The sequence below is a fragment of the Podarcis liolepis genome, assembly GCF_965112155.1.
Source record: "Podarcis liolepis genome assembly, chromosome: 15".
NCBI classification, from domain to species: domain Eukaryota; kingdom Metazoa; phylum Chordata; class Lepidosauria; order Squamata; family Lacertidae; genus Podarcis; species Podarcis liolepis.
Genome location: NC_139566.1, coordinates 9,000,052 through 9,012,068, shown reverse-complemented (window position 1 = coordinate 9,012,068; position 12,017 = coordinate 9,000,052). Strand labels below are relative to the sequence as shown.

Below are 12,017 nucleotides of genomic sequence, written 5' to 3'. Positions count from 1 at the left end.
GATCCTGGTTCTTATCAGTTGATGTAACCAATTGGTAGATCCAGCACCCAGACAGACAAACCAACTAACAGCTTTTAAAAGGAAAACACAATTTTAATAGCAAGAATTTTAAAAAACAAGACAATTAGAATAACACACAGAAAAGGGAGTCAGGTTTGGCCTTCTTCAGCTGTTCATCCATCAGTAGCAGAGGCAAGGGGAGGTCACTGAAAGACAGAAGCAAAACAGCTCTTGAACACCAGCTCAGGCCATTTCCCCTCCTCTTTGCTTCTAAATCAGCATTCTAAGCAACACAGGTATTCCACACCATAATTATCCAGGGGTCACTAGTCTCTTATTCACCCCACCCCCCACCAGTCAAATAAAACAAGCAGGCACACCAACTTTCAAGGGGTCCTGGGTAAAAAGTATGACCTAGGAGATTTAACTTTGGCCTTGGAAAGCACATGCAACTCCAAGAGGGTGTGGGATAGAGTGCCATCTGTAGCTCTCACCACCAGGGTGAACATATCCAGAATAGACACCAAGTCAACGGGCTCAGTGGAAGGGAAGCCAGGAAGAGGGAATAAAGGTGGCTGGAGTGGAGGAGGGAGCTCTTGGCATAATCAGCTATCAATCAGGTGTGCTGGGAGAGCTGTGTTACTGTCGGGGGTGAGAGAAACTAGAGAGGGCTGCCCCCTTGAATCCGCCACATCACACCTGGCAGGTCACTCTTGGGTTTCCATGCTCTCTTCCTCTTCTCCGGTAGCAGTCTCTTCCTGGTTCTCTTCCTCCTCTTCCCCTTCCTTCTTCTCAGGTGGTTTCTCGTAGGCTTTCTCCGACGGGGTCACAATCACACCTTCCCAGGTAGACATTTCGGTAGCCAGGTCTGCGAAACAAGGAATATTCCAGGGTGGTTGTGAGTCAGGTAGTTAAGCCTGTACAACGAACACTGCACTCGAGCAGGAACCTTTGGCTCTCCAGATGTTGCTGAACTACAACTCCCAGCAGTTTTAGCAATTATGACCAGGAATGAGGGGAGTTGTAGTTCACCCACAGGGCCATGGGTTCCAAATACCTGGGCTAAGTGCACCGAGGAACAAGCAGCCGAGGGCCAGCATGCAATCCTATGCTTGTCTTATTCTGAATTTAAGTCACACCAAGTTCAATGGGGCTTACACTCAGATTAAATGTGATTAGGATTGTTGTTTGATGCTGCTGGCAAGCCATCTGTCGGCCATGGCACATCTTCCCTAAGATAACTCTCCTGTTGTATTTCCGTTGCCTATTTCTAAACATCTTTCACCTCAGCTACAGCCAAAGGCTGCAATGTAGTAGAACAAAGTGTGGCTTTATTCCTATATGTAGACCACCCGATCCCTCTAGCATAAGACTTGGAGCCAATAATATTTTAACACCAGAGGCTGCTGCTGCTCACTTGCCTAGAGGTAAAGACTAGTTACTTCCTTGGTTACAATAACTGAGTAATAATGTGTGCCAATGCCCCCATTCATTATTTTTATTTACCGTAGTTTTCGCTCCATTACACGCATTTTTTTCCTCCTAGAAAGTAAGGGGAAATGTCTGTGCGTGTTACGGAGCGAATGCTTCCCTCCTCCGTGATTTCCAGTGGGAGAAGAGCCGCTGAGTGGGGAGGAAAGAGGGACAGAGTGCCTGCTTCTTTAAAGGAGCAAAGCGAGCTCCTGTCCGGTTGGCTCGTGTAAGCGGCTCCTGTCCGGTTGGCTCCTTTAAAGCAAGCAGGCTCTCTTGTATCTCTCTCGTCTCTACTCAGCGGCTCTTCTCCCGCTTTCCTGGAAATAGCAGGAAAGATTTTCAGCTCGCTAAGGGGGGTGGGGGGAGGAGGGAGAGAAACAGAGCCTGCTTGCTTTAAAGGAGCAAAGCACTGTAAGCGGATCCTGTCCGGTTGGCTCCTTTAAAGCAAAAATTTTCAGCTTGCTAGGGGTGGGGGGGGGGGAGGAGAGAAGCAGAACCTGCTTGCTTTCGGCTCCTTTAAAGCAAGCAGGCTCTCTGTCCCTCCAGCAAAGATTTTCAGCTTGCTAAGGAGGGAGAGAAGCAGAACCTGCTTGCTTTAAAGGAGTCTACCGGACAGGAGCCGCTTACACTCGTGTAAGCGGCTCCTGTCCGGTAGGCTCCTTTAAAGCAAGCAGGCTCTCTGTCCCTCCAGCAAAGGTTTTCAGCTCGCTATGGGGGGGGGGGGAGGGAGAGAAGCAGAGCCTGCTCCACACGTGCTTCTTGTCCCTTGAGTGCTTTTCCTTCCCTCCCCACTTAAAACGTGGTTACAAAGCACAGATCCACATGGATCCTCAGGATTTTTGCACTGGGTCACCCCAAATTCACCATCAGATCACATAGCATGTCCATGGCTACAGTTTGCACCAAAAAAATCACGCACCCACTGTTGCCTGGGGCTGCAGTGGTGCAAAAACGTGGTTACAAACATGGATCCACATGGATCCTCAGGATTTTTGCATTGGGCTACCCCAAACTCACCGTCAGATCACATGTCTGTGGCCACAGCATGAACCACAAAAATCATACATTGACTGTTTCGCTTAGAATATTTTTTTTCTTGTTTTCCTCCTCTAAAAACTACATGCGTGTTATGGTTGGGTGCGTGTTATCGAGCGAAAAATACGGTATTTAGAATATCTGCACCCTGACTTTTGGCCAAAAAGGTTCCCAGATTGGCTTATGTACTATCAGTTAAAACAAGACAGACCCTGCCTGTATGCTTGAAATTTAAAGGAACGCTACACACAAAAGGAATGGGGGGAGGGTCTTGGGCACTGGTTCTTAAACAGTTGTTTTTATAATGGCCGGGTGGCCCAGTTCAGGGGTAGGAGGCACCTGATGGAACAGAGGAGTGAGTAAGCCCTTCTTCCTATCTCCCATGGAGGCAGTCTGATGAAACAGCTGCTCCCAGGTGACAGCTGAAGGAGAGGAGGCCTGATGGAGCAGGCCTGTCCCAGCAAAACTGTTTGAGAGAGCTCCACTTTCCATCTGTCTTTCCAAGATAGGAACCTGCCTTGTGCCCGGTCAGACTCTTGGGTCCATCTAGCTCTATACCGTCTACTCTGACTGGCATTCTCCAAGGTTTCCGTCTGGAGGGTGTCCCAGCCCAACAAGGAGATCCCGGACATATGCTCCAGCCACTGAGCCGCAGCTCCTTCCAAGAGCTCCTACTTACAGTTGGCATCTCCTTCTTGCCCGAGGATCTTCCGGTATCCGCCATGGGAGAGAATGCGGACCAGGGTTTGGGCTGTGTAGCAGACCATGTCCTAGATGGAAATAGAAAGACCAGTCACACATCGTCCCCTCCCTGCACTTTCAGGACCTCTCTGGGCTGCAAATCCACCTGCACAGCACGTTTCTCTTTGAGTGACAGCAAGGGCACACACGCTTGCCTCTTCAAACAGTGCAGGACACACAGTAGTTGAACTTCATGCTTCTGTAATCTGCAAAGCATCTCAAAGCAGGTGTGAAACCTATGGGTCCAACTCTGACAATCCTATGCAAGCATTTTAGCCATGAGGATTAGAATTTTTTGTAGGAGGCCAAAATTTGCTGAGAAGTTGGAGGTGTGGTGCTTATCTTGCCCCCAAAAAGTATTTGAATAGTTAACACCTCTTGCAGAGTTTACTTTGAAGCAGCCCTGGCAGGCAGGCCAATGTTATTAAGAGTAGAGGCTTGGTTAAAGCCATGTACAGTGGTACCTCGGGCTAAGTACTTAATCCGTTCTGAAGGTCCATTCTTAACCTGAAACTGTTCTTAACCTGAAGCACCACTTTAGCTAACGGGGTCTCCTGCTGCCGCTGTAGCACGATTTCTGTTCTCATCCCGAAGCAAAGTTCTGAACCCGAGGTACTATTTCTGGGTTAGCGGAGTCTGTAACCTGAAGCGTATGTAACCTGAGGTACCACTGTATACTAAGTCTGTGGCAGAGGCAAGGGCTTTCAGCTCATGTTTATAGCCACTATACCAGCGATGGTCCTCCATGTGGTCCATGTGGTGTTGAGCTCCCATAAGCCCCAGAAGGGCCAGTGGCTAGGGATAATGTGAGCTGGGAGTCCAGCAGCATTTGGAGGGCCACAGGATCCCCACCCCCTTTCCCAGACCATATCCCAACCAATCAAGGATCGCATATCAATGTGCATGCAAATGTAACTGGTGTATGTGTGTGTGGATCACGTGGCCCTGCAGATGTTGATGGGCTCCCATCAGCCCCAGCCAGCATGGCCAACGGTCAGGGACGATGCTGAGCTGTGGTTCCAACGACACTTGGAGAGCCACAGGTCCTCAACCCCTCTTGTACATTCTTGTACAGATGTCCCCCTCAACCTAAATCCTTGCACTATACGGTATCTCAATTAAAAAAGGGGGATGGGTTACCTGCTGCTCCAGGGTCATAACTGTGTGGACTCTGAAGTTCCCGCTCTCACAGGGGTCAGTGATGCCAACAGAACCAGGAAGGAAGAGCCCAGCAGCCAAGATCTGAAGACAGCGCCTGCGAAGCAGCAGCAAGATTAGTAATAATAATACCCCATTTGGAAGACACAAATTCTCTTCTTCCCCCCTGAATTTTAAAAGTGTTTTGACTATACCTGTAGGCAACATTGAGAGCCAAGGGCTGCCTTGTGGGGTTGTTCATCACAGCATAGTGTCCCTAGAACCAAAGAGAAGAGCAAATAGTAGAGCTTTGTTTTCTCCATCCTGCTTCCCCAGTTACTGGCAATACAATTCTGTCTGTGTTGACTTGGGAAAGGATTCCAACTAAATTCAGTTGGGCTTACTGAGAAGACAGTTCAACATTTTATTTCACTAAGCACTGGCAGCTTCATACCTGGAGCTGCTCAGGAATTTTAGGAAACAAACGAAAACCAGTGGAGTTTTGAAATCGGTGGTTTGGCAAGGTTCAGTCTACCATCTTGATTCAAAATGGCATCCAACTGGATCCAAAGGTAAGTGAAAAGCTGCTCATTGATCTCAGGAGACATCATGCAGCAAATTGGTTCCACTGCCTAAAGAGGTGTCCAAATGCACAGCACACAACATTCCAGTATATATAGTAAATATGCTGTCACCCTTTCCTTCCCTGCAGAATATTTATATTCGCAGGGGGAAAAAGTTAAGGAGCAACTCAATCTTATGCAATTACCTGCAAATGAAAAACAACCCTTCTAAGTATGCACTACGTTATGGATTAAATTATTCAGGAGACTGTCTTTGACCCAATGGAGTCTCCACATTCATTTCCTGTTTCTTCATCGTCTCTGCCTTCCTTAACTGTTTAAAATTCATGATTTTTTTTAAAAAAAGATCAGTCCTAGTTCTGATCTACAACTTCAAAGTGTTGTCACACAGGAAAAAGGGCTGCAGATTGCTGCCAAGCTTCTCCCAACTGCAAAAACAGGATCCTTGAATGTTTTGATCAAGAAAGCATAACATGAAGCAGCCACCATTAGAGAATCAGCCCACAGTGGAAGCCAAGCACCTGCCCTTGATCTCTCCACATACCAGCAGGTCAAGAATCCAGGGTGTGAGGGGTTCAAAGCCTGGGAACCGCATCCTGAGGTCCTTCAGCAGACGGATCAAGACTTTCACTCTGAAAGAAGGTAACAATGTCATCCCCAAAATATCTATCTATCTATTGTGTTGTTGATACTATCTTTGTTTTAAAATGATAGTTTGTGTGTGTATTTGTTTTGAATTAGCTTGTGGGTTGTAGCCATGTTTTATTTATGATAGTTTGTGTGTGTATTTGTTTTGAATTAGCTTGTGGGTTGTAGCCATGTTTTATTTATTTGAACCATGCTGGGGGTGTGTGTGTGTTTGGATCAAGCCGTTTATAAATTTTCTAAAACAAATGGTGGTGATGGTTTTCTCTAGAATACTGGACTCTATACTACTAAAGAGGAGGGCGTCCATTGGTGGATTAGCCACAAAAGCTACATGAAATCTCCCTATTTAGAGGTATTTACCTCTGAATGACATCTGCAAGGGGGCAAATTCTGTGTGTAAGTGTGGCTTCTGTCTTCATATACTACTTGTGGGCTTCCCAGAGACATCAGGTGAGCCACTCTACAAAACAGGATGCTGGACTAAACTGACATTTTGGTCTGATCCAGCAAGGCTACTCTGCTCTTATGCCAGCTTAAGAGATCCAACTGCAAAGGCATGAATCTTGCACAAGCAGCACTAGAAGCGAGCAAATCTACACAAAGAACACCTCATCCTTGTGCCTCAACTGCCCCCATGCCAGAGTCCGGAGAATCAGAAGGAGGCTCATTGTGAATAGACATACGTCCCCAAGATATGGGAGTTCTGCCAGGGGTTAGGACCTGGACCAAGAGCACCAGAAGCAAGCAACTGGAGCAAGTCCAAACTCAGAGATGCATCAAAGCCTTGATGTTTCCCAGTGTAAGAGCTAAGGTTGACCCTAGTCTGCCTTAAGTTTTACAGATTGGGGAGCTTCCTCCCCTATGTCCTTCCACAAGGGCAGGAGAACCTTTTTGAGCCTGAAGGCGGCATTCCCTTCTGGTGGGCGGGGGGCAGAGGCAAAAGTGGGCGTAGGAACAAATGTAAATATAACCGTTATGCCATAGGTTACTTTCTTGCACACACCTCTCTGTCCCACATGCAGACAGCAAGCGACATTATCAGAGCTCAAGGACACTGCAGTTAGGTGTTTTGTTTTTTAAAAAAAAACACCTTGGGGGCAAAAGCAAGGTTAGAAGGCTTGGAGGGCCACCTCTGCAAGAGGAGGAAAGGTGACTCCCCAGGCACAAAGGGAGCGAGACTTACGTGGACTGAGACGCGTTTTCCTCAAACCAGCGAGCGTGTCGGATAGCTGCCAGAGCACTCTGAAGCACTTTGATATCCACTGGTAAGCGGAGAGAAGACGACAGAAGTGGCAGCATTAGGGAAACTGTGTTCAGCAGGGAAACACTCCTGCCTTCTATGCTCGGCACACACACCTCAACCCAATAAAAACAGCACTCAAGGCCCTCTGGGCAGGTTGCTCTTTTCTACTCTTCTACCAAAAGCACAACCTATTTCAGCAAGGTCAACCTCCATCCATCCTGCCCTTCCCCCCGCCCCTCCACTGCAGAGAAAACAAACTGCCTGGATTTCCTTACGGTGCAACTCGGGATCCAGTTTGCGGAGGTTGGGGGGCACAGTGGTTATAAGAATCTTCACTGTTGCGTCTGCAGAACTGATTTCGAAGCCGGTCTCATTGGTGAGCATGGTCAGGACTAAGGGGAGAAAAAACCAGGGATGAAATGAGCCAAGAAGTGACTGAAGAGTAGCTACAGATCTCAATGCTTGGTGAGATTTCTCTCTGTATTGTGGACCAGATAGTACTCTGGACCCCAGTAGTGAATCTTGCCCAAATCAGTAGTCCTTGAGATGTTGCTGGTCTCCAACTCCCAGCAGCCCAATCATGGCCAATTATAAGAGATGATGGGACTTGCAGTCTAGCAGTATCTGGAATGCCACAGTCTTCCCATCCCAAATCCAGCCAATTGCATTTGAGGCAAAAGACAGGTGTTTTCCCGAAGCGCCTCAAGTGTCCATTTGTTTCCTGGCTGTGCCACTAGCATATACCTTTCCCCCTGGGGTTATTTTGCTTGGAATGCAGCACTGAGTGTGCTGATGCATAGAACAGGGCAATGGCAGACAAAACGGGCTGCTCACTTTCAGCAGGATCCTGCGTCCTCAGGCTTTCCACAACTTTGTTTCCCAAGGCGGCAACAGCTTCCACTGTGGATGGAAGCAGAAGTCAAAATTCATTGCAGAAGGCTCCATTAGAACACACTCCCCACCCCACTCTGCCATTTTCCCTTCCCTTTGCGAATACGAAAACTTACATGTGGGCAAGATTTTCAGGATCACAACTAGATCTGCCACATTGTGGCCAGTCATCATGGTTCCTTTCTTGTAGGAGCCCACTTGGCGAACCTCTTCGATTTGCTGGTAAGGCGAGAGAGAGAGAGAGAGAGAGAGAGAGAGAGAGAGAGAGAGAGAGATGTACACATAAATATGCTGTTCAGATCTTCCCAAGTTGGCCCACAAAGCCTCCAAGCCCAAGTACATAGAGCTAAAAAAGGAAGTTGGAAAAGTGACCCTCCTTCCCACTTCCTCTTTCAACTCTATGTTTTTTACAGACTCACAGCCTGCTACTTTTGGGGTGGCTGATCTGGGGAGTGGGGAGAGAGATGAACGGAGAGAGATGGTGCCCATAGCACTTGCTCAGAAATTCAAATGTAAACTTTAAAAAAGCTGTTGCCTGAGTCACTCTGAAATCTAGGCTACAGGGACTGATGCGATCCTGCCTGGAGGTTGGCTCAGCGGAGATTCTGTTTCAATCCCAGTTTGGCAATTGTGTCTACTGAGAGAAGTCTCACAGCAAACCACAACCCTTCAGATTAAAACACACACTCCCTTGATAAACATGAGTATTCTCCCAATGTCTTCTCAGTGAAGACTGACTCACCACTTCAAATGTTCCTGGAGCCACAATCAAGTTGTCAATCACATTGTTGATCTTGGTCACCAGAGAGAGGATAGAAGCCTAGTACAGAAGGGGGAAATAGAGTAGTATGTGGCTATTTGTTTATTACCTGATTTATATACCGTATTTTAATGTGCAATTGGCCGTTCAAGGCAGCTGTGCAAAATTTAACATATTAATAAATCAAACATCCAGTCAAAACCACACACACCTGTTCAGCAGAAGTGGGAGCAAGGTCTTGATTTCTCTTTAGCAAGGCTTCGCTGAAGGCAGTCTCATCTGGGGCTGGTTTCACACGGGGGAAAGCCATTTCGCACTGAAGGAAGGAGGACACCTTTATGAAGACTTTCACATACACACACAGTGCACTATGTTCATCCTCAGTGGTCCCATTTAAGCAGTGTTCATATATGTGGTTTCACCACTCAGCACCACCAAACAGCAATCTGTGCACATAACACAGCCACCAACAACAGGCAGGTATTGAACAAACAGGACAGTTTTTGTTTTTTAAGACAAGGTAGGGCCTCCAATTTGATCTCACCCATCTCTTTATGTGTACTTATGTGTGGGTCTAAAAGTCTGATTCCTACTCCAAGGCATTACAAAAATTGATGTCAACCCTGGGCACTACTTTTTCCCTAGCATATTTTGAGAATGCAGGCGCACCATTTCATGGCTGTATCCAAAAAGCTTCCATGTTCTCCAATCCCACAGCTTGCTGGGTTGATTTTTAATTTCCCAAGACAAACTTCTCAAACTTAGGACTGCCAGCCACATTCAAAAGCACCCATCAGGCCTACTTACCACATAGAAGTCAAAAGGGATGTGAGGCACGAAGGGCCGGAACCTGAAACACAGTTAACATAGGAAGGTGAACTTTGATTTTGCTCTTGCCAGAGTTTACAGTACACTCAAGACCTATGTCACAGGTTTGATCATGTTCTTTAGGTTATCCTGACTTTACTCAAGGGATTTTATAAGGAAGAAGAATGTGAAGCTGACACCAAAAGCCTATGTGTGATTATTCAGTACCAGTATATTCAGCGAGTTACTCCCAAGTAGGCACACATGCTTGGGAGGAAGCCACAGCAGCAGAACCAATGAGGCTTCCTGCCTAGAAAACTTGGCCATCTAAACCATAGTGTGTTCTGTCTACCGAGACACACTGTTTCAGTTGATCCATTTTGGCCTTGTATGGATGGAAATGTCTCCTGTCTGAACGCCTACCTGCTTCCAGTCACTGCAGGTAAAACTTTGCTGAATAGACCAGTGGGCTTCCTTCAGTATTCCCTGGAGAGAACCCTGCCTGAAACCCTGGACAGCCGCTGCCTTTAGTGGAGACTAACGGCAGGTAGATGGATCAATGGCCCTGCACAATATAAGGCAGTTTCCTGTGTTTGTGCTGCTAGAAATGGACAGATGCCTAACTTTCATGTGGGACTTACCCACTGCCAGGACCACCCCGAGAACCAAAGCGTCCGCCACGACCACGGCCTCTGTCACCCCTGAAAGAAATCATGGGGGAAGAAAGGGGGGGAAAGTCATAAGTACAAGCAAGAGCCACAATCTGCTATCAGTTGTTCCCAGAGGTTTGTTTCCTTACACCCTTTCCCCCCATTTACATTAAGCATCAGGCAATTGGTGCCCTCCATCCAGAAGTCCATCATTCATGACTATTGTCCATGTTGGCTGGAGCTGATGAGAGTTGGAGTCTAGCAACATTTGTCGGGCCACAGGGTCCTCAAGTGTGGGGTTGACAATACCAGGTTGGGCAGACCAACAGTTATGCTAAGTTCACTTCCTTCTGCTATCCAGTGAATAAAATAAAAAAATTCCTTCCAGTAGCACCTTAGAGACCAATAACTTAGTTGGTCTCTAAGGTGCTACTGGAAGATTTTTTATTATTATTTTATTTTATTATGTTTCGACTACGGCAGACCAACATGGCTACCTACCTGTAACTATCCAATGAAGTCACATATGCCTTTTGAAGCTCAATAACACCCAAGGCCCATGAAGCCCCAAGCCTAACCCGCTCTTGTTGTGAAGTCTATATCCCTATTATCTGCCGACTGCAGAGAGGTAGACTGCATCTGCCCCTGGAAGCCTCACCTTCAGCTACCTCACCCACCTCTGTTATCTGAGAGGGTAGATTACTTCTGTACACAGAGGTCCATCCTTTGGCTATCCTGTTTCTCCCCACCCATTATCTGACTATTTCAGAGAAATAGACTCCTTCTGTACTTGGGGGTCCACCCTTTAGCTGTTGTATCTCGCTCCCATAGGAGGACAGTGGTGTCCATCAAAGTGGATTTGGCAAATTCATGGGAGAAGGAAAGTACCCATGGCTACTAGCCCTGATGCCTCTGAATGCCAGTGGCCAGAAAGGGAAAGGCGGCTATTTGTGTTGTGGGGATCTTGCTTGTGTGCTTCCCTTTGGGGCAGCTGTGGGACCAGGATGCTGGACTAAGATGGGGCATTGGGACCTGATCCAGCAGCCGGGCTCTTCTTCTGTTCCTGGAATGATAGTACAGTGGTACCTCTAGTTAAGTACTTAATTCATTCTGGAGGTCCGTTCTTAACCTGAAACTGTTCTTAACCTGAAGCACCACTTTAGCTAATGGGGCCTCCCGCTGCCACCGGAGCACGATTTCTGTTCTCATCCTGAAGCAAAGTTCTTAACCCGAGGTACTATTTCTGGGTTAGCAGAGTCTGTAACCTGAAGCGTCTGTAACCCGAGGTACCACTGTACTGTGGGAGTTGGAAGGGGGCACCAAGGGTCATCTAGTCCGACCCCTGTTGGAATCTCGAGTCCTGCCCTCCAGAGCAGGAGAAAACAATCTCGCTCCGTCTTCCATGCGTCCTTAGGAGGGGCAACGGGAATTCCATCTTTAGCCATCCTGTCCCTCCCCGTTATATGGACTTGGCAGGGGGACAGGGCAGGCAGACGCCAGCCGGAGGTGGAGCTTCCAAGCGCAGCAGCAGTCTATCTCTCTCTCTCGCGCTCCCATATTCAGGTAGAAAAGCAGACTTTTCCGTCCCTGGAGGTTCGGAGGTTTCCCTGTCCTGCTTATTGAGCACAGTTCGCCCCAATAAGCGCCCGCCTCACAAAAAGTGAGCGCCCGCCTTGACCCCCAATCCTTCCATTCCCCTTTCCCTGCCCCCAATTCCCCTCCCCCGCCACGTGCCAGCCCCTCCCCATTTCTCCCCCCCTCCCTTTACTCGCCTCATGATTCCGACGAGCAATAACCGTCGCTGCTCCTCCGGCGTTAAAAAAAAAAGAAACGGTGCGGCGAATGTGGGGGGAGGGGACCGAGGAAATATGAAAGAAAAGCCGCCCGGCCTACACTTGCGCCCGCCGCTCTGCGCACCTCGCAACAAGCTGCACCGCTATTGGTCCCCTTAGGCAGTAGCAGCCGCCGTTATTGGCTGCCGCCGCGGCTCCCCTCCTTCAGCCAATCCCGTCCTCGTGTCCCTCAGTGGCTTCCCGCCCGCGTCTTTG

At 48.0% G+C, this 12,017-nt stretch overlaps 1 protein-coding gene across 1 annotated transcript; it reads right to left on the bottom strand.

The window, feature by feature from the left end:
- Positions 1–72: 72 nt before the first annotated feature.
- ILF2 (interleukin enhancer binding factor 2) lies at positions 73–11,898 on the bottom strand. The gene is made up of 15 exons (XM_083477400.1): positions 11,742–11,898; positions 9,961–10,020; positions 9,320–9,362; positions 8,724–8,828; positions 8,495–8,572; positions 7,869–7,971; positions 7,696–7,761; positions 7,137–7,253; positions 6,802–6,880; positions 5,515–5,602; positions 4,602–4,663; positions 4,390–4,504; positions 3,188–3,278; positions 698–868; positions 73–206 (listed from the first exon to the last, which is right to left on the bottom strand). The coding sequence occupies exons 1-14, from the start codon at positions 11,744–11,746 to the stop codon at positions 708–710; spliced, it is 1,173 nt and encodes a 390-aa protein (XP_083333526.1). The 5' UTR covers positions 11,747–11,898; the 3' UTR covers positions 73–206; positions 698–707.
- Positions 11,899–12,017: the final 119 nt, after the last annotated feature.